Below are 22,604 nucleotides of genomic sequence, written 5' to 3'. Positions count from 1 at the left end.
AGCTACGCCACTGTATTTACCTCCCTTTGCTCCATCAAACTTGAGCCTCCGCAGTCCGCACATTCTGTGAAGAGTTAAGGCTGCAATGCGATGTCGCCGGTAGGCTTTTCATCAGCTCACTGATCACGCATTGCTCCTGCAACTGTCAACGCATGATGACCATGCATTACTTGCACGCCTCTTTTCCTCCATGCAGGGAAACGAAATGATTTAAGGATATCGCGGGCATTCATGGCCCGTCTTAATCAATTTTACTGCTGTGGAAGCACAACTCAAAAAAAAAACTACTGTAGCAAACGAACATCAGCCATTCAAAATTAAAGGAAAAATGGCTCTGGAGTGTACACCTGTAGAGAGGGAGGAAAAAAAAATCCCAAAATTGACATTTGTCATGTGATTTTTGTTTCTCTGTTTCCCTTGAAGAGCCATTCAAATAAAGCATCCACTCACTACCTTCCAACTATTCCTAAATCTCTATGCTGCTGGCTAACACTGGATGGACACCTGCAAAAGAGAGCATCCAGTGGCTCATCTCATGTCACCGCAGATGCGGCCGGGTTTTGTACATTGACTGCTGGGCATATGTAAAGTCTCTGATAGCCAATCTGAACATTCAGAAAACTGCAACGCTGAAGTTCCAGATTTGCTTTCCTGAACCCAAACTAAGTGCTGCTGTCTATATAACAAGCTGCTAAGAGCCATTAGACTTCGAAAACGCAGTGCGCCGGTATCGTCGAGCTCTGTCCTCAACTGCATGCATGCTGGCAAACACCTTTTCCAAGTCGCAGTAACTAGAGGCATCTATTAGAGCTCAGCAGCATGCGAGTTCCTCTGCCCGTTTCTCAGTAGAAATTGAGGTCTGTGTACCCATAGTGATCGATCTCCGTGTACCCATACGAGTACGGCAGCAGTTCCTCTATGTCCAGCTGGGAGCTCCAAGAACTCATCTTCTGGATCTGGCTGTGGTTGATCGACTCCACCTCGGCAATGAACATGCTGTAGACAGGTCTGTGGTCCGAGAAGCGCGACTCTCCTCGGACGTAGGAGAGCTGGCTGAGCCCCCTCCCGTACCACAAGATGCGGTCGCACCTGGATAAACGGGTTGCCAATTTTTCCTTAGCTAACTGTTGACAAAATTTGACAAATGGACTGGCAAATTCAAGAATTGTTATTGCAATTACGTATATATATATAGGTACCATGCTGGAGTCCGCTTCTTCTCCTTCTGGTTCATGTCTTCTCCCGCGTATTTGTCGGAGTTGTTGGAGTATTTATAGGTCGGTGGGAAGTAGATCCTCCCCTCGTTCCAGCCAGGAAACACGCGCCCACCTCTCTGCTCCCTCGTTAGCTGAGAGCACAGAGTTTCATACCATACATCTCATCAGGGCAATCAGGGCATGTACAGTGGAGAGACACCAAAACGGTTCTCCAAGCACAAGAGACAACTAAGAGACTCTATTATACAATGGAGTGTCTATAAATGTAGTCTACTAATAAATACAGAATTAAATGCATTTGTACAGCAGCAGATCGATATAACAGACGACAAATTCGTACAGTAGGAAGTGAGGCGTCTATTACTACTTGGTTTACGAGCCAGAGGCGTCTCTTCACGGAGAGACGGCTCTAAGATTTTTTTACAAATACACCCCTTAAACACCTTAAGAGCCTCCACATTAAACACCACTATACATGCCCTCAGGATTCAGAACTGTACTTAGCCTTTTATTTTATTTGTTTGCCAATGTCACACAGCTGGAAAATCTAGCTACTATCCGGAAGAATTTTGCTACCTTTTTCATGTTATATTAGTCGTCGTAACAATCAGAACATTTGCATGGAAGTACATCGTGTCTCTACCAAGTACAAGTAGTAGTATAGCTGAGCCCTCGCTCACCTGGTCTTTTTCCAGCAACGCTTTCCAGTTACGCATCTCCACGAGCGCTTTCACCGATCGGTAGGACAGCGCGATCCGGTAATTGAGATCCCCGAGCCAGATTATCCGACTGTGACAAAAATGCATGCACACGACTAACTAAGGGGTAGATAGAATCGCACAAGACAAGCAATTGCAAGTTCGAGAAAAGCATGCATGCTGTTGGTGGTGCAATGGCATGGTAGAGTAGACAAGGTGTCTGTGCTTTACTCGTGCTCCAGGATGGTCTCCGGCGATCTCTCGTACTGTCCGCAAACCCTAGGGAATCTGGTCTTCTTTAGGATCTCCAAAACATCGGAGTTCCTGCGGTGCTCGTCGCCGTCCTTCTGACCAGATGTCAGGTGGCTGCAGACGAAGCAGAAGCTCGTTTGGTGCAAAGCCATGCTGATGGAGATTGAGCCCTGCAAGACACACACACACACACACAAGATCTCCTCAGTGGATTCGATCCAAATACGTCTAGACCAAATGAAATCTTTCTTGCCGGTTGCTTGTGTAAGCCTGCATTGTTCGAGACTGATCGCGGTGGAGTAAAATTCACCTTATTTCCAAGGTAGCCCATTAATCCCCTCCCAACGCAGGACACCTTCAGATTCCTAATGTCGTTCTTCATCTCTTTCCGAGCCCAGATCATCAGGAACAGTCCAACCATCTGCTTGCTCGCAACCAGGCAGTACCTAGTCATGAAAATTTTAACAAACAAAAACGAACATAATTTCATGGAAATGGCATATGTTTTACGAACAGTATTTGAAAAGTTTGGAAGCGAAACTGCACTTTTCCAATAAGGAAGGCCACATGATCGAATTAATTTATAATGGCAGCATGTACCTAGCAAGGCCACGGGCTGACCCGTTGCATTCTTCCATAGGCGGAGGAGCATTTCCATATCCGTGGGACATCGGAGAGAACACCGTGACCGGGGACTCGCCGCCGCCACCGTCGTCCTCATCGACCAACTGACCGGCGCCCCACTGGCAGTTGGCCTCGTAGTCGCTGGGCCTGCTACCGTACATGACGCGGTCGTTGACGCTGTACCGGCGCTCGAGCCTGGCGGGGCCGGGGCCAGGGCCGGCGAGGAGGTCGCCGTCCACCCGCATGCTCCGGCTGAGCCCAGAGTGGAACGACCGCCGGTGGAAGAAGGACGGGTTGTTTTGCGTTGTCGACCGCTCGAAGTCCGCGTCCATCTCCGCCACCAGGTACGGCGCCGGCGACGGCGTCTGCAGGCTCCCGCTGCCGCTACTTCCCGGCAGGCTGTTCAGCGTCCGCCTGACCAGCGACACCCACTTCCTCGCGGGGCCGTTGTCCTCGGCGCCGAGGACGTTCCCGGCGTTCAACGGGACGATTTCTTGGAACCTGCATGCCGCAACCGCAATAATGACGCTGCTAAACAACGGCGTGTCGGCATCGCAACACAACAGCGAGATGAAATCAGGGGGGCTTTTACCCGAGGACGTAGATGTCGGCCGGCGGCGAGGTGCGGAGCCAGTCGTCGAGGCTGAGCGAGCCCGGCGGCGCGCGGCCACCTACATTCCACGTAGCAGCAAAGATCCTACCCTCAAGACACAAGAGAACGAAAGACATCAAGCTCACGGACGGACGACGGAGTGGATGGGTGGAGTTCTTGCTACTGCGCTCGGGCTCACCTGTAGTCGAGCATGACGGTGGCCTCGGCGGCATCGAGGTCGATCTTGCTGCGCCGCGACCGCTCGTGGCTCCTCCGCGACGCCCTCTCTGGGTGAAGCATTGGACAATGCGAATCAGGGGTGAAGGATCGGGCAAATGTCGAAATTAATCAGGAGCCCACCTGTTCTGCTCTTCTTGGCGCCGTAGGAGTCCCTCCTAGTGAAGCTGCCATCCATCCAATCTCCATCCCCTCGACCTGCATCAAGAACAAATATTCAATCAATTTGAAAAACTAATAATATTTTAACAATGCCTGGACAATGCAAAAGAACAGAAAACAGGTGCTGAAAAGTCGAGGCCTTTGACAGCTTGACTAACACCAGGATGAGGAGAAGATGACAACAGGAAGGAGGAACAGTAGACGGAAGGAACAAAAGAGTGATCTTCCAGTGGCAGAGGTAGCCAGGTAGGGTTAGGAGAGAGAGAGAGAGGGGCAGTGAGTGGTGGGCTCCACAGTAACAAACACACACACAGCGACAACAGAGGCACAGGCACTGAGACAGAGAGGCCGAGGAGCATGTTGCAGGAGCTGGTCGCTCACCTGACCTCACACTCCCAGTTCCAACTGCTGCAGCATCGGCATGGAAGTCCTGGGACTTGCCCCTGATGTTGAACCACTTCCTCACGAGGCTTTTGGACCACGACAGCTGCGAAAACCACACAAATAAAGAAGAAGAACAGCAGCAGCAGGGAGAAGAAGAAGAACAGCAGCAGGGAGAAGAAGAAGAGTATGGCAGGGCAGGCCAGGCCAGGCCAAGAAAGAATTGCGAGAAGTTGAGAGTGGTGGACACCTTGCTCGTCTTGCTGCTGCCGCCGCCGCCGCCGCCATCCCTCATTGTTCCCCTTCGTCAGGGCCAGCCGGTCAGGGAGAGCAGTCATGCAGGCCGGCACCGGCAGGCCAACCTCCAACCAATGGCTATCGCTCAGTTCCTGTTCTTCACCTGTACAGTATGCATCTTGTCCTCAGTGCGAGAGCAAGAGCGAGAGCGAGAGTGAGAGATGGGCAGGGCCAGACCGCCAGGTGAGGCTAAGGTAGGAGCCAGGAGAGGTAGAGACAAGCAAGGCACTGTTTGTCTTTCCGTCCACAGAGACTGCGATGTGATGGAAAAGAGTAGGGGAGCAGGGACAAGGCTGCAAGCAAGGCTTGTTTGGGGGCAGGCAGGCAGGCAAGCAATTTGTTAATGGAACTGGAAGGAGGAGGAAGAGTGGAAGACGGCCCGCCGCCGCCGCCGCCGCCCAGGCTGAATGCCTGAACCGGACTGGAGGAGGTGGCTGGGCTCTGAAGCAAAGGGAGGGAGGGACCGGACCGGACCGGAGAAAGGAGGCGCCGAGCCAAATGGCACTAGCAGTGATGCTGCTGTGCTCCCACTCTCTCTCCCTCCTAGTACTTCTAGCCTGCCCAGGACGACTGGCTAGGAGGTAAAGACGCCTACTAGCATTTGCAGCTGGTGACTGACAGAGAGGCCGGGTAATAAAGCTATATAGAGAGAAAGAAGATGACGAATAAGAACACGCTCCTCCCGTTCCAAAATTTTACATAAAAGTTTTTCAAAACAAGAAGCTGATTCATCGGATTAGTTGTTTGGCTGAGGCGGTGACGATCGATCGCGGCCCATGACGACGACGCGGTCAAAAACCTGAAACGGCCGCGCTCTTTAATTCCGCCTTGGCCAGATTCGCCGAGTGAGTCACGGTACAGCAGGCAGGGTGAGGTAAAGCTTGTTGAATCGCCGGCATTAACTGGCGGACGGAATTGGTGGGTAAATGACGGCAACGCCCACATTACATTCTGTGGTTCTTCAAAGTTTGCAAAATGCAAGGAGCGCAATGGGTGGGTGATGGCAGCTAGTAAGCGCAAACTTCTCTACTAAACATACCTTTTCTTTCGCTTTTTTCTTTTTCTTATTTTGCATATATAGATGAAGTTATTTCAAACCCTCACCACACCTACTATATTAGGGTTTGTTCGGTTACGTATAAATTGAAAAAGATTGGAGAGGATTAAATCACTACCTAGTCAAAATTTAATAGAAACGGAATTAATCCCTTCGATATAGACGCAATCAAACAAGCCCTTAATAAGTACAAATTGTTTATTCAGTAATCGTCTCTGCATATTTTAGAGATAGTTCTCTTTGAAGCATATCTTTGGTGGTGTAAGGTTGTGTCTAGCAGGTACGTATGCGTAAAATAGGGGATTCTCGTTACTATAGAACCATCCAGTAGATTACGGATGCGGTTGCGAAAAAGGGTATCGCCTTCCGTATCACTCAGTTTTGGGTTACCTCTCTCTTCTCTCCCTCTTTTTCACGACCTGCTAGAACTGAACATATTTTTGTGACGCGCTCGGAACCACGACCATGACTTTTTCGCATTCATGTTCGCATAGTGTTGGTTACAGCCTAACACATGGGAGATAGATACAATTTAAGGGACATATGAAATTTAGTCTGTCTCTCCTATTTGTGTGTATGGTTTGGTGGTGCTTATAAGGAATTTAAAATCTGTGTCTCTAGTTTAACATCACTACTCAGTTTTACTCCTCTCGAGTAATAATGGATGATGTGTTTCTACTACTAGAGAGGCACATAACTGAGCAGTCACAACAGTAAAACCAGAAATTTTCGATGGCCTAAACCGTTTAATAGAAGTTATTTCCGACGGCTTAGGGCTTATGTCCGATGGTAATTGTCTGTCTGTTCTAAAAGGTCAGAAATAAGGTTTTTTCGATGGTCGTCGTCGAACATAAGCTATGTATGACGACCGCGAGGGGCAATCGAAATTTAAACCAAGTAACAATCGTAATAGCGTCCAATTGGCTCCACAAGGTTATGTCCGACGACCTGCATGGTGGCCATCGGACATAACCGTATTATCGCCGACGGTTGCATGCGGGCTGTTGGACATAATTTGGCGGTATGTCTGACGGCCCATATCAGTCGTCGGCCTTTACACACTTATGTCAGTCGATGGGCAATGCATTACGCACCCACGCTCCCACGAGCCAGTGTGCATGCCCAACACACCTCCAACAGCTAGCAACGCGCAGGTGTCCAGCGTAAGGCACAAGCTGCAAGTGGCACCGTGGCAGGCCTACAGGCAGCTGCAGCATGCCAAAACTGCGAGGACATAACTGCGACACTCACCCTGTCATAAATGCGGGCTCTGTCGGTCACTCTAGCCTAACACACCACACATGTGTCGCATGTGAGGTATGCCATTTCCAAAATGGGTGACACATTCGTTCCATTCTGTTTGTTAACACTCAAGACATGTGTTTACTCTATAATAAGTTCTGTTTGTTAACACTACAATACATGCGTTTACGTTACAATCATGGATGTGTATTACATAATAAAATTTACTTTCCAACATTATATAAACCAATAGTAGAATATTCTATACTAAATAACATTATTTCATGTGAAAATAATATCAAATAACATTATTTCCAAGGGTTTAATAAATACCCTCGAAAATTACAACTTTTTCTAATATAAGCACCTCTACATGAACTAAAATAATATAAATAAATTTTATAATTATGCTACACAAGTTTTAACATACAAAACAATTATGTGTATGTAAATAAACTACAATCAATCAACACATGCATACAATTCTAAAAAAAATTGTACTTACTTAGTGGAACCGAGATGTTGGACCACATACGCATCGGGTGGGGTGGTGACTTCAGGTCGCAGGCAAGGGCATGGGTTGTGTGGTCTTGCGTGGAGAAGGCGCGAGTGCGAGAATCGGTGGCGTAGGGCATGGCGGTCGCGAACACGTAGGCAAGAGTGATGGTAGCTCGAACGACGACGGCTCTGGCGACGATGGCGCGAACGCGCACACTCAAGCTCAGGCACGACGGTGAAGGAGCGGGCTGGTCTAGACACTGTCGAGGAGCACCATAGGTGAGGTGGAGGTGGCAGGGGCCACCGGCGTTGGGTGGAGCTGAGACGACAGTGCGTGGCGGCACCACACGACGAGAAAGAGGGAGCAAAAAGAGTATGGGCACGAGGACAGAGAGTGGAGAAGTGAACGAAATAGCTTATCTCCGATGGCTTGTTTGACGACTGATCGATATCGCCTTATCTCCGACGACCCGAGGAAGCCGTTGGTGCCGATCTGGGCGCTAATGACTGCAAGGTGTACCGGCGGTGGTGCTCTCTGCGGAGGCACGGACGGTCCGCAGCCTGGGGCCGGACGGTCCATGACCTAGTAGTAGGAGCGAGGTTCCCTACGCCGAGCCAGGCGGTCTGCGCCTAATGGTCGGACGGTCCACGCGTGCGCAGAGGATGCGACGTTTGCCAACAGCACCTGGATCTAACCCCCTATGAGGGACCCCGTCAGGGAGGAGAGATCCTAGGGTTTGTCTTGGGATCGACAGACCACCCAAGACGCCTCTAGATGGCGTAGAGTCGAAGAGAGGTGAAGATCGAGGAGAAGAAGGCTAGGTTACTGTCTACTCCTAGGAAAAAAGTAAAGGAACATAAGATATATTGATACGATTTAGTTCGATTGTTGGTGCTTCAATCGGTCATACCCCTTCAAATATTTAAGGGGGAGGTCTAGACCCGTGCCTCGGCGTCCTCCAACAACTCCCATGAGTTTAGAGGGATAAACACGCATGGAGATATGAGTTAATTCGCCTGAACTAATCTAATCACGGACTGTCCGCGCCTAAGGGTGGACCGTCTGGCCGTGCCTAGTGCCACAAATGGTGCTCAACACATGCCCCTGTCTTTTGGGGAAGCCGAGCGAACCAAAAGCACTAGTGAATGCTGGAAACAACTTGATGTGACAACATCGGTTTTTCTAAGCATCTTGCCACATACTAGGATGATATTGCTTCAGGAAACGACCATTCAGCGCCTTGGGTAGGTCCTCGCCATACAAAGTTTGCAACATGTAGGCATTACCTGCTATCACATGTGTGATTCTGTAAGGGCCTTCTCAGCTTGGTGACCACTTGCCGAATTTCCGGTCTCTGCTTCTTAATGGCAAGACAATCTTCCATGTCAGATATCCAACTTGAAATGACTTAGCCTTGACCTTCTTATTATAAGCGTTGGCAATCATGAGCTTGTCTTTCTCGATCTCTCCTAGAGCCACCAATCTTTTATCGGTTACTTCATCAATATTGTCCATCATCAAATTATTATAATCCCCGATAGCTAGATCGTTCTGCCTGGCAATCCTGACAGCATTTAGGCTTATCTCCACAGGCAAGACAACCTCTTGTCCATAAACAAGCTCAAAAGGAAAGACTTTAGTAGCACGGTGTTTAGATATTCTATGAGCCCACAAAGCCTCAGACAAAACCTTATGCCAATGCCTAGGATGATCAGATATATTCTTCTTTATAAGGCTAATCAATGTCCTATTACTAGACTTTGCTTGTCCATTGGCCTGAGCATAATACGGAGAAGAATTGAGCAATTTGATCTTATATAATTTAGCAAACTCACGTACCTACTTTGACAAAAAAAAGTCCCCTAGTCTGTAGTTAAAGTTTGGGGAATGTCGAATATAAGAATGATATGCTCAGTTATACACTCAATTACCTCTTTATGTTTCATGTTCTTGAGAGCAATGAACTTTAGTGCATTTGGTAAAGTAGTCTGTGGTCACCAACACAAACTGATGCCCCTTTGATGATGAAGGATGAATTTCTCCTACAAAGTCCAAACTCCACCCCCTAAAGGGCCAAGGCTTGATAATAGGATGTAGTTCAGCTACGGGGACTAACTGCAGATCGCCGAACTTCTGACATAATTGACATCCTTTATAGTATTTAAAGCAATCGACTTTCATGTCGGGCCAATAGAAGCCGGATCTTCTCAGTATCCCCTTTATCTTTAGAGTCGTTTGATGAGTACCACAAATCCCTTCATGCACTTTTCCCATAGCTAATATAGCATCATCAGGGCCTAAGCATTTAAGCAAGACATCACCGGCTGTTCGGCGGTAAAATTCAATATCAGTTAGGATATAATTGAAAGCTGTACGCCGAACATTCATGTCTGTCCTACCACTGGAATTATGTAGGTAATCAATTATAGTCATCCTCTAATCAATTGCATCAGCTACATTGTTAGCCGAATTAATGAAGGAGACGTTTTAGGTACCGTCGAACGATCTGAACTCCTTGCTCGGATAGTCCGAGCCCACTGCGGACGGTCCAGCTATATAGCCTAGACGGTCCGCGACCTAGGAAGTTGGAGCAATACTGATTATATGATTTTTAGAGTTGTGAAAATCTCCCTTTCTTTATTCGATAACCTAATGCATCTTGTGTCAAGTTGTTAGCTCTGCAATTCTCAGCTCTAGATATATGTCGAATATCAAATTTGTCGAAAGAACGGATTATGTCCCAACATTTTTCAAGGTATCTATTTAATGCACCATCTAAACATTGATATTCCTCTAAAATCGGATGGAAAACTAGCCGAGAATCACCTAATACCTTCACATGCTTCACTCTCATATACCTTCATAGTGGACGGACGGTCCACGCATGCGCAAAGTCGGCGGTGTTCGCCAACAGCACCTGGATCTGACCCCCCGAGAGGAACCCGTCTTCTCCGTTAGGGAAGAGAGATCATAGGGTTTGTCTTGTGATTGGCAGGTCATCCAAGACTTCTCCAGACGACATAGATTCGATAAGTGGTGAAGATCGAGGTGAAGAAGGCTATATTAACTACCGAAAACAGTCGCTTTGCCGAGTGTCTCAAACACTCGGCAAAGCCTGGAAAACACTTTGCGAAGGCTTTGTCGAGTGTGACACTCCGCAAATAAAGCAAAGGAACATAAGATATATTGATTTGGTTCGATTGTTGGTGCATCAGTAATCGACTGTTTCAAATATATAAGGGGAGGTCTAGACTCGTTCCTAGACGTCCTCCAATAAATCCTACGAGTTTAGAAGGATAAACATGCGTTGAGATTAAAGTTAATACGATCCGATCTGATCTGATCACGGACTGTCCGCGTCTAACTATGACCGTTCGACCACGCCGAGGGCCACAAAAGGTGCTGAACAGAAGCTATCGGATATTATTGTTACTTCTAACGGGGGCTTTGGGGCCGTCAGAAGTTTATATGTTTCCTGTGGTGAGTGATGCTAAATTATGGGCGCAGATTTAGGGCCTGTTTGTTTACCCCATGGATTATATAATCTGGATTATTTTTGGAGGATTATATAATCTGGATTATTTTTGGAGGATTATATAATCTGGATTATATAATCTGAATAGTCCTGTTTGTTTACTTAGATTATTTGAGTTGTTAATAGGATTCTCCGATCCAATATGCGCAAAAACGATTCGGTGGATTATAATGGCAATGGTGGGTAATTTCTAGGAAACTTGAAAGGGTAGTGGGGAAGTGGGAAAAAAATAATCTGAAATAAGCACCTCCTCACTTGCTTATGGATTATCATAATCCAAAGGGTTAGATTATATAATCTCGGCAAATAAGCTGGACTGTTTGTTTGCCTTTTAGGATTATTTAATCTAGATTATATAATCTGGAGGGTAAACAAACAGGCCCTTAAAAGTGTCGTTATTATTTGTGATGGGTGAAGTTTTTTATGTCTCCCACTGCGCGGGTCATGTCAGATATGTCGCCTTCACTTTTCGGCGTTAATTTGTTGTGTGTTAGTGACTAACAGCTAGGATAATCTCATGTTGAATTATGAAGAGTGTGAGAAGGAAGAAGTAGGCGTTTAGCAGAGCTCCGCTCGGAATCACTCCTACCGAGCCAAATAATAAAAATCTAAACTGCTTTATAGTGAAAGTGGAGTGAATGTAGTCTCTATTTTGTACTAGAAAGTGGGAGCCAAAAAAAACCTGCTTCACACCACTCCCAACCTGCTTACCGCTCTTTAACCCCTTAGGAATCACTTCACGACCTATTTGCCAAACGATTTTCATCAAATAGATTCACTTTCGATAGAGAATCACTCTATTAGAGAATTAGCTCTCGGAGCTAAAGAATTATAGAGCGGAGCTCTACCTAACGAGCCCTAAGATATGAACGGTAGATATGATGATGGCAAGAAAAATAGAGGAGACTGATATCCACTCCATCTCCCCTGTAGTTCTTTCTTCTCCTTGTCTTTTTCGACTCTCAGTTTTCTTCTTCTAGATTGTTTGGATTCGTTGATTTTAGAGCTAGAGTAGGTTATTTGGTTTGAAATTTAATATTCCTTCACTTTTTTCAAAGTTTAGATATAAGCTTATACGATGAGAGATGGAAAATTGATTTTATATATCATCAGTCTATATTTGTATTCTTTAATTTATAACACGCTCCTCAGATCTAATGTAATTGGGCTTTATAAGCTACACGGTAATATGCACTAGTACAAAGAAGCACTATCGGAATTCGCGCCTTTGCCGAGTGCCGGTGGCTTTGCCGAGTGCTTTTTATCGGGCACTCGGCAAATCCGGCTTTGCCGAGTGCGGCACTCGGCAACGTCCTGCACTCGGTAAAGAGCTAGTTTACCGAGTGTAGGACACTCGGCACAGCCGAGCACTCGGCAAAGACTTCTTTGCCGAGGGTCAAGCACTCGGCAAAAATGGCTCTCGGCAAAGGGCCGTTAGCGGCCGTCTACAACTGACGGCCGTCAGTCTTTGCCGAGTGTCAAATATCTGGCACTCGGCAAACATAGTCTTTGCCGAGTGTCCTCTGTAGACACTCGGCAAAGCATATTTTAATTTTTTTTATTTTGGTCACCAAAATTTTTGTGGTATGTTTCTACACTATGTAGACCTACATGTACCATTTTGGGACAATTATAACAGTTTTTTCTATAGCTAGTACATTTAGTTTGTTTATTTGAATTTCTTCGGAAAATTCAGATTTGAACTGCAGGTCACTCGAAACTTGGAAAACCGTGAATGCAAAAATGATATCCATGCTACATAGCACAAGTTACGACCGATTTCAGGAGCGAACCGGAAACTTCGAGCACCATGCTCACTCAACATGACCGTAAACTTGCCATCCAGGTGTTTAAAAATTGTATAAAACAGAAACAAAGTCAGAAAATCATGAACCCTGTCCACGTGTCATGATATCATATGTAGAGGCTGTGATAAAAATTTGAAAAAGTTTCGAGAAAGCTGTAACGCACTATGTGTACAAACCTAAGAGATCCACATTGAAACTCTATGATTTTATGTGTGGTTCTCTTAGGTTTCTACACATAGTGTCTCACAACTTTCTCCAAACATTCTAAATTTTTTATCACAGACTCTACATATGATATCATGACATGTGGACAAGTTTCATGATTTTCTAAGTTTGTTTGTGTTTTATAAATTTTTTAAACAGTTGTATGGCAAGTTCACGGCCATGTTGAGTGAGCATGGTGCTCGAAGTTTCCGGTCCGCTCCTGAAATCGGTCGTAACTTGTGCTATGTAGCATGGATATCATTTTTGCATTCACGGTTTTCCAAGTTTCGAGTGACCTGCAGTTCAAATCTGAATTTTCCGAAGAAATTTAAATAAACAAACTAAATGTACTAGCTATAGAAAAAACTGTTATAATTGTCCCAAAATGGTACATGTAGGTCTACATAGTGTAGAAACATACCACAAAAATTTTGGTTAGCAAAATAAAAAAAATAAAAATGTACTTTGCCGAGTGCCCCCCAGGGTGGCACTCGGCAAAGATGTGTAAGGTAATATTTGCCGAGTGTCAGATGGTAGACACTCGGCAAAGGATCCTTTACCGAGTGCCACCGATCTGGCACTCGGCAAAGTTTATTTTAAAAATTTAAAAAAACTTTGCCGAGTGCCAGATCACGGGCACTCGGCAAAGAAGGCGAATATACTCGCCCGCGGCTTCCTTCTTTCTCCTTTCTTCTTTCTTCTTTCTCCTTTCTCCTTCTTTCTCCCTGCGCGCCCGCCGCCGCTCCGCGCCATCGCCGCCCGCCGTGCCGTCGCCCGCCGCCAGCCGTGCCGTCGCCCACGCCAGCGCCCGCCGCGGCCGCCGCCCGCCGTGCCCGCCGCGGCCGCCCTCGCCAGCGCCCGCGCCCGCCGTCGCCCACGCCAGCGCCCGCCGCGGCCGCCGCCCGCCGTGCCCGCCGTGGCCGCCGTCGCCAGCGCCCGCGCCTGCGCCCGCCGCGGCCTCCCTCGCCGGCCGAAGTCCTGGTAAGCTTTATTTGATTGTGAATCTCTTGTTATATGTGGTAGAATGAAAGAGCTAGATGACCATGCATCAATCCTACCGTATGATTTGTCTAGTGTATGACATAGATTTAAATGTGTATATGCCACCTTTTATTCTCTAGAATGTCTTTGTCTATCGTCGGACTTTGTCCAATACTCTGACACTCCTGTGTTGCCTCGATCGAACGCTCCTTGGAGCATGAATAGTATCATCGTCTAGTCTGATGCCCTACTCTACTCTTGGTCCGACACTTGGTTCGATGCTCTGTGATCATCCCTGCTAGGGTTTGCTCTAACATATGGTCTAGCACCTCTTAGGGTATGGTTCGACACCTGCAGAACCCTTTTTCACTTTGTTTCTTCATGATCATCATGTCTGGCTTGGTTCCATCTTGTGCCTTGGACTCTTTCATGTACTTGTAGGTCTTCAACATGTCTTCTAGTGTATTGCTTGAGCTTTTGATCATCTAGATCACCCCTTTTCAAGTCCAAGTCCACTTATGCACCCTTTGAATTATATCTAAAAACACTAGCAATGATGTTAGTTCAAAAGGTTATGTATTGTATTAACCGCTTGATCGAGTGCCGGTGATGTGAATTTTTTGTTGACAGACATGTATTTTTTGCAGAGGTCTTCCTAGCCGCTGCGGGTCTGCCTGCACCGCGTCGCGTCGCCACTGCACCGACCCGCCACAGCCCCACTAGCCTGACTCCACCGCCACCCTAGGTATGACCTCTATTTCCGCATCATGGTCGTAGATCACGTAACCCAGTTAGGCGTCTCCCGTTCGAAAGAGATACGGTGTAGATATGCAGATCTTTGCATATCTACAAATGTATCAGTTTCGAATTGTCCACGTTTTTTGGACAGCCCGCGGTTGCGTAGATGGTGTTAGTTTCCATGCTCTACTCCGGTCCGAGAAAGAGTTTCGGCGTCACCTCCCTGTTGTTCTCCGGACAGTACACTCTCCCTGCCAGGACGTGTATCCGGAGAACAGCGGGGAGGTGCTGCCGAAATTCTATCTCGGATCGGAGTAGAGCATGGAAACTAACTCCATCTACGCAACCGCGGGTGGGATTAGGACCTATCCTCACCTATTAGAAGGTAGGAACGTAGTGTACATGCATTACATGTCTATATTAAACTATACTCGGTTATATATGTTAGAGGATGGAGGACCGTGAGTGGATGTACACGGGCCGCGTTCGACGTAATGATGTCACCCCAGAATGGATTAGGAAGACCGATGCTTTCGTGTCGTTGATAATTCCTGGACACCCGGGGAATAAAATGGGCGTGTACATGGAGCCTTTGATTGATGAATTGGTCCGTGCTTGGGAGGAAGGGGTATGGACGTACGACCGAGCTACGAAGACAAACTTTAAAATGCATGTTTGGTACCAGTACTCCATGCATGACTTTCCGGCGTACGGGCTATTTTGCGCCTGGTGTGTTCACGGTAAGTTCCCATGCCCAGTTTGCAAGGAAGCTCTTAGGTTCATTTGGTTGAAGAAGGGTGGCAAATATTCGTCATTCGATAAACATCGACAATTTCTCCCTCCTGACCATGCATTCCGACTAGACATCAAGAACTTTACGTAAGGTGTCGTGGTGACAGACCGCCCACCTGCAATGATGACTGGTGCCGAAGTTCGTGAACAGATAGATGGTCTCGTGGCCAACCCAGAAGGTGGTTTTGTGGGATATGGTGAGCAACATATGTGGACACATAAGTCGGGCTTGACTCGGCTCCCCTATTATGATGACCTGCTCCTTCCACACAACATTGACGTGATGCACACTGAAAAGAATGTCGCCGAGGCACTTTGGGCGACAATTATGGAGATTCCTGATAAGTCAAAGGATAACGTAAAGGCAAGAGTGGATCTGGCAGAGTTATGTGATAGACCAAACCAAGAGATGAAGCCGCCTAGTGGTGGTAAGACATGGAGAAGGCCTAAGGCCGATTTCGTCCTGAGCAGGGCCCAGAGGAAGGAAGTACTAGAGTGGATCAAGATGTTAATGTTCCCTGATGGGTATGCAGCTAACCTTAGTAGGGGGGTGAACTTATCTACCCTGCGAGTCTTAGGGATGAAGAGTCATGACTTCCACATATGGATTGAACGAATTCTTCCGGCGATGGTTCGAGGCTATGTCCCTGAGCATGTCTGGCTAGCGCTTGCAGAGTTGAGCTATTTCTTCCGCCAGCTTTGTGCAAAAGAGTTAGCTCGGACCATGATTGCAGACTTGGAAAGGATGGCACCCGTGTTACTGTGTAAGCTGGAGAAGATCTTTCCACCCGGCTTCTTCAATCCGATGCAGCATTTGATTATTCATCTCCCGTATGAGGCACGAATGGGGGGGCCCGTGCAGGGACGTTGGTGCTATCCAATCGAGAGATGTCTAAAGAGTATCCGAAAGAAATGTAGAAATAAATGCAAAATCGAGGCTTCCATTGCAGAGGCATACATACTGGAGGAGGTGTCAAACTTCCATTGCAGGGACGTTGGTGCTATCCAATCGAGAGATGTCTAAAGAGTATCCTAAATATGCTTATTCTTATCTTCTGATATGCGGTGTACTTATATTTTTTAGATGATTCCTCATTGGTGCGCCGCGCATCCTGAGTGCTGGGAGAAGATGGTGCAGAGGTGGTGCTCGGCTGAGTGGGATGAGGCGCACAACGCTAGCCGGGAACGGCGTTTGCTGATGCAAGGTCCCTCCCACCATCAAGGCAGCCGCAGCCTGGGCAAATACGCGGAAGCATGGGTACGCGCTCTTTTTTATTTAGGTATATAACTTTCGATTAGACATGATTTCTAACCATCTCGTTGGTTTTCTCGCAGTCGGCGGCACATGGTGGCGCGCCTTGCTCCACGTTCTCGGCATATGCCATGGCCCACAAGGGGAAGGCGACGTCCGACGTCACCTACAACCCGGATGACGGGCCCGAGGCGTACACCAACCCCGCCATCCACAGCCGACTCAGTGAGTACACCGCCATGGCCAAGGAGGTCCATGGGCCAGATTACGATCCGAGGACCGAGGACATCGACGGAGATGTCCTCATGAGGGTCGGAGGAGGCAAGAGGCATGGGCGGTACTGGATTGCCGACGGGGCAATCGACTCGTCCTCCACTCCCACTCTCTCTCAGGTGCGAGCAAGGAGCACGAGCGCGAGCCCAGCCATACGACCTCGGCAGGACACCTCACAGCATCGTATCCAGCAACTCCAGGTTATTCCTTATCTATTCATCGTTCATTGATTTTTATATATCTTCTCTTTGCATTATCGTAACATTAGGGCGAAATATTACAGACTCAACTAGATGATGAGAGGAGGCAACGTGAGGAGCTAGAGAAGAGGATGGCGGAGATGTTCGCGTACATGCAGAGCCTTGGCGCCGCACAGGGTCATGCTCCACCACCTCCGTTGTTCCCTGCAGCTGACCCTACAGAGTTCACTACTCCTGTGAGTATCAAAATTTTAGTACTGCATGATATATATTCATATGTTCTCACACATACAATCTGTTCTCTGTGCAGGGTCAATCGGCGGCGTCGAACAACCCTCATGCTTCGTCCAGCCCTTCGCCGAACCAGTCCAGATGCCCACCTCGTTGATGATTTGTTTTGTGATGATCCAGACTTACCTTTATGAGTGTTGGTGATGTTTGTTACACTTTATCTTGTGAGATACTTGGTGATGTTAGTGATGATGCAGACTTGTATCTGTTTTGTGATGATCCTGACTTTAGTGAGACTTGTGATCTGTTTTGTGAGACTTTGTGATATATATGGTGTTGATGATAAATGTGTTCATTCTGTGATGTGCTTGATATATAATGTGATGTGAATGATATATATCTTTTGTTTGTTTGGATGGAACAACAAAAGCAAATAAAAAAGGGACATTCTGGTCACTTTGCCGAGTGTAACACTCGACAAAGGGTTGCTTTGCCGAGTGCTATGACCATGGCACTCGGCAAAGAAGGAAACCTGGGAACCGGTAAAGACATCTTTGCCGAGTGCTGACAGTGGCACTCGGCAAAGAAGGAAACCTGGGAACCGGCAAAGATGTCTTTGCCGAGTGCTTTTGCCAAGGCACTCGGCAAAGATACTGGCAAAGGGGCCCACTGGAGGGTTCTTTGCCGAGTGCCAGTCCACCAGACACTCGGCAAAGAAACCTCCTTTGCCGAGTGCCTACTAGGGCTCTCGGCACAGGGACTGGCTGTGGGGTCCACTGGACCAGTCTTTGCCGAGTGTCGCCGTAGGCACTCGGCAAAGGATCCGTTACCATCACTTGGCGCCGTGACGGTGACTTTTCTTTGCCGAGTGCCAAATGGCACTCGGCAAAGTCTTTGCCGAGTGCCCGACAAAAAGTACTCGGCAAAGAGGTTGTTGCCGATGTACAGTTCGCCGAGCGTTCTTTGCCGAGTGTTACACTCGGCAAAGCCTTTGCCGAGTGCAAAATAGCCTTTGCCGTGTGTTTAGAACACACGGCAAAGAAGCTGATTCCGGTAGTGAAGCTCTATAGTGTCGGTTGTGAATCTATTTTCACTGGTGTTTCTTATAACCGTCGGTGCTAAGGGCCAGTAGAAATCATCATTTTTATAGGCGGGTAACTGAGAACCGCCAGTGAAAATCGATTTCCACATGCGGTTGAGTTACGATTTTTAATGGCGGTTTTCTTAATGAACCGCCACTAAAAATAACACAGACGATTGATAACCGAATCCACCTGTAAAAATATATCGCGCCGTAGGCTTTGAGCCTTTTTCTATTAGTGATGGGGAAGCAGCGAGACACAAACCCTCCTCGTTGTGCCGGCGGCACTACGCCCAATTTAGCAAGCATGGATCTAGTTAGATAAATCGTTTTAAGTAGACTTTAATTAATTAGATAATAGCATAATGTTTGATATGTCTCCATGTCATGCGAACTAACTAGTAGCCAAAATAAACGTGATTTCTTGCACGCTAGTTCTCTTTTTGGTTGTTTGACTCAACAGTAGGTGTGCTGCTGTCCATCTGAGATTGTTGAAAAGGTACTTTCTGCACGCAAGCAACCAATGTGGATCTTTAGAAACAAGTCAAAACTATTTGTCTCAGAGCATTGTAAAGACACCTTTTACACATAAGCAACCAATGCAGAACTATATAAACAAGCTGCAACTATTCATCTAAGAGCATTGAAAAAAAATACATTTTAGGGCTTGTTCGGTTATTCCTATCCCATTTGGATTGGATGAGATTGAAAACAATTATGAAAGATTTTGACTTATTTGGGATTGAAACACATCCAATTTCATCCAATCCACATGGATTGAGAACAAAATGAACAGGCCCTTACATGGAAGCAACCAATGTGCATCTATAGACATAAGTAGTCTTTTTCTGCACTCTAACTAAAAGGAAAACCCAACATGATGACGTTATAGGACGGAAGGGACATATTAGCTTGACTTACAACATGTATAGACCCTTGTAGCTTTGTAAGTTGTGCTAGGTGTTTAGATGTTCAGAATTGATTATTTGGATTAGCTAGAGTTTTTTGTCTAGTGGCTTTCTTCAAGCTCTAGCTGATCCAAACATGGCATTACCCATGGACCAATTGGACGAGTCTTCACTAGCTCTATATTAAGAGTGAATTGTTTTTGGGTTTGTTTCCTTCATTGTGTTACGATAGGTGTAAATGCTATTTTCCAAATGCTTTTACTTTATTTCTTGGGGTCAATTTAAGCTTTCTTATATTTTCCCGTCAATAATAATGTTACTGATAACATCTTGGGTGAATCTCCTAGCATAAGACTCATGAGTTATGTGATTAATTCCATGCATTATCCAAAGCAAAATACCATAATTTACCAAATTATCCCCTAGTCAACTTTATTCTGTAAACAACCATACATTGCCTTAAATTTTAAACATAATGATGGGCATGCAGGTGATGATGATCCAATTCCAGAAGGTGGAAATCCCCACCCTCTACCAAGGCACACCAAGATCATAACTACGAGCTACAACCTTTCTTTGATAATTTGCAAGACCTTGATGATGTTCATCAAGCAAATCTAGATGAAGGATGGGAGACTAACCCACTCCCTGATGCAGCAGTTGTAGCCAACCTCAATGATAACTAGCCAACTTGGCCACAACAATAGGGTGTGCCACTACCTCTTGAGGAGCTATTTTAGGTTCGAGGAACTAGCAAACAACTTAGTTCATCAGGTTGTGTTCCATCACCTGTATAAACGTGAAGGACCGGTGAGGCGACCAAAGGGGGTGAATGGGAGCCACTAAAAAATCTCTCTCAAGAACAACACCATGGCTTTGATCTCAACTTCAACGCAACCCCACGAGACTACTAAAACTCTGTAGCACAGTAATACTCAATCTAATGTCGATTGAATATACCAAACTGCTACTCAGGAACCTGCACAACCGTCTGCAAAATTTTAGAGGCAAAAACACAAAGCAGGTCAAGCAGCAGTGTCGTGTGGAGGGTCGGGAATGCCGAGTAGCGGTAGTGCCGCTCGGGCAAAAATGGTCAAAATCAGTACAAACTTCATAGGAAGCTGGCGTAGAGGGAAATAAGATGATTCATGAAGTTTCACCTAGAACAAGACAAAACTCCGTGCACAGATCTGATTTCCTGAGAAGGTTGGGGTTTCGTTGGGTGTTTTCATAAACGAACTTAAACTGAGATCAACTCGGATCACGAACATAAACTGTACCGATAGGGCATATGCATTGATCCAGAGAGTTTATCTCACCACCTAACAATCCCCAACAGCACACACAACACAAGGACTCGATAAATCTTCCACAAATCCAAAGAGAGAACGAATGGAAGAACGTGAGAACAAAATCGAATCAAAACTTCAGCGGAGATAAACTGAGTACAAGATTCGAACCAACCCTGTGGATGGATCTAGCCACCCTTCCTTTGAATGAAGCAGTGAAGATTACAAAACAAAAATGCGGGTTCAAAACATAAGTTGATCTTGGCTACACTAGGGAATGAAAACTATAGTAGTCTAAAACAAAACACAAATGTGTAAGCCAAAAAGATGGTTGTCCACAATAGCCCACCCATCTATTTATATAGGGTTATTTCACTAGTATAGACTACCCGTAGAAACATAGAGCCTATCCATTTAGCTATGGTGAAATGGACCAACTCCTGGGATTTTCATATGACGGCCACGCTCCACACGAAGTTGCTTCGCCTCGACGCACATTTCGCGATGAAACCATGTGTCGCCTCCAATTCCTTCCAGAACCATACTACATCCCCTAGCTACTAGGCGGGAGTGGTCAGTCCCTCCGCCTCGTCGAGTTGCTTGGCAGGAGTTAGTCGATCTGTCTGTTTCATTGAGTTTCTCATTAGAAGTTGGTCGGTCCGTCTATCTCACTAAGTTACTAGGTGGAAGTTAGTCGGTCTGCTCGAACCGCATCGCCGAGTTTTGAGGCCCTAACGTAGCAAAACCCGCCATCCGTAGCATTAGGTGGTTTTGAGGCTCAACCACCGACAACTCCATGAGTATCGTACTCCATACTTGTCTCCCATGTTCTAGACACGTGTCCCACCAGTCCTCGACGACATCGGCGACACAATCCGCTCTGCCACGTCCTCGCGCTAGTGTGTGACCCAATTGTCAGCCACCACAACTGAACACTTGGCTTCTCCGGTCCCTCAGTCAAGTCCCAGGGCTCGTCATTCGCCACTCCCGATCCATCGACACGAACCTGTATGACCTTCACTTTCACCATTTGCCATCGTACTTATGCTCCACACCTGCACACCACAAGCCAACATACATGGTTTCACAACACAAAACTCATGCCCCAGTTAGTTCATGGCTCAACCCAATACGCTACCCATTGACATTCACTCATCATCATCCTGAACCACAAGGGACAAGTCAACATTGCGTTCGCAATCTCCCCCTTGATGAGTGTATTGTCAACACCACCACATGAACATAAATCATTAGAAAAGGAAGAAGAGAAACTCACTCGAATAACCAAAAGCCACTTAAAAGCCAGAAAAGGTCATCCAGAGTGAGCAAAACTTGGTCCCCAAAGACTCAACACAACCAAGTGAGAAAATGGCTGGTCCTCAAGGATAGGCAGAAAGGGGCTCAACACCACTAGCTAGCAGACAATGCCAAGTTGGAGCACAAAATTAGCACAAAAGTTAAATCAAAGCTAATTCCTCCAGAAAGAGGCAAAGGCTCAACATAACTAGCAAAAACTTTTGAAAGGCTTAAAGACTCCCCTAACAAAAATGTCTCTCCCTGAAGCACATCTCAAAAACCTCATAGAAGGTCAGACATCATCAACAAAAGGGTGTGAATGAGAAGAACTCCCCAAAATCTTCCCCGCGCATCTCCAAGGTTTTCCTCCAAGAATAAAAATCTCTCCCCCTTGTACCATGCCTGAAATTCTCCCCCATTGGCATGAAGTTCTCTCTACCTTGTTGACAAGTGCACTCATCAAGCATCGAAATGGGGTAAAAAGGTGGAAGAAACCAACTCTCTCTGAGGGAATGCAAGGATCAAAAGGAGAATGCAGAAAATGTTGAAGATGCAGGAGCTTCAGGAGTATAGTCAAGATAGTGTAAAAATGCTCTAAGTTGTGTTGTGCGATGCATGCAACAATAAATGCACGTGCTAACATATGCTCAAACTGATCATATGCATAAGATATGTGAAGAATAAGCATTTTGATTCAGTTTTAAGCATGCAAAAGAGAGGTTCACCACTAAAATAGTACTAGGCATAGAGTAAGCAGG

The 22,604-nt window shown here is 46.5% G+C and overlaps 1 protein-coding gene across 4 annotated transcripts; it reads right to left on the bottom strand.

Moving 5' to 3' along the window:
* Window positions 1-288: 288 nt before the first annotated feature.
* LOC100381588 (putative inositol polyphosphate phosphatase (synaptogenin-like) family protein) lies at window positions 289-5,172 on the bottom strand. Of its 4 annotated transcripts, XM_008645179.4 has the most exons (12): window positions 4,638-5,172; window positions 4,414-4,563; window positions 4,164-4,269; window positions 3,744-3,818; window positions 3,583-3,670; window positions 3,384-3,488; window positions 2,768-3,292; window positions 2,478-2,613; window positions 2,147-2,337; window positions 1,898-2,006; window positions 1,200-1,348; window positions 289-1,089 (listed from the first exon to the last, which is right to left on the bottom strand). In XM_008645179.4, exons 2-12 carry the CDS (start codon window positions 4,456-4,458, stop codon window positions 843-845), a joined length of 1,776 nt encoding a protein of 591 aa, XP_008643401.1. In that variant the 5' UTR covers window positions 4,459-4,563; window positions 4,638-5,172; the 3' UTR covers window positions 289-842. The 4 variants fall into 4 exon arrangements, with proteins under 4 accessions (XP_008643401.1, XP_008643400.1, XP_008643408.1 ...); XM_008645178.4 differs by having other exon boundaries at window positions 4,414-5,052; XM_008645186.4 differs by having other exon boundaries at window positions 4,169-4,269; window positions 4,414-5,052.
* Between the last annotated feature and the right edge of the window lie 17,432 nt (window positions 5,173-22,604).

This window comes from Zea mays, chromosome 1 (genome assembly GCF_902167145.1).
Source record: "Zea mays cultivar B73 chromosome 1, Zm-B73-REFERENCE-NAM-5.0, whole genome shotgun sequence".
Classification (NCBI taxonomy): Eukaryota; Viridiplantae; Streptophyta; class Magnoliopsida; order Poales; family Poaceae; genus Zea; species Zea mays.
Note: the sequence above shows the minus strand (reverse complement) of the source record. Positions and strands in the feature narration are given on the sequence as shown.

Bases quoted from the DNA above. Each gene is read 5' to 3' on its own strand.
- LOC100381588 (XM_008645179.4), bottom strand. From the start codon at position 4,458: ATGAGGGATGGCGGCGGCGGCGGCGGCAGCAGCAAGACGAGCAAG. The intron at 3,819-4,163 runs GTGAGCGACCAG...TTCTTGATGCAG, and splicing joins AACTGGGAGTGTGAGGTCAG to GTCGAGGGGATGGAGATTGG. The intron at 2,007-2,146 runs GTAAAGCACAGA...TTTTTGTCACAG, and splicing joins GAGACCATCCTGGAGCACGA to TCGGATAATCTGGCTCGGGG.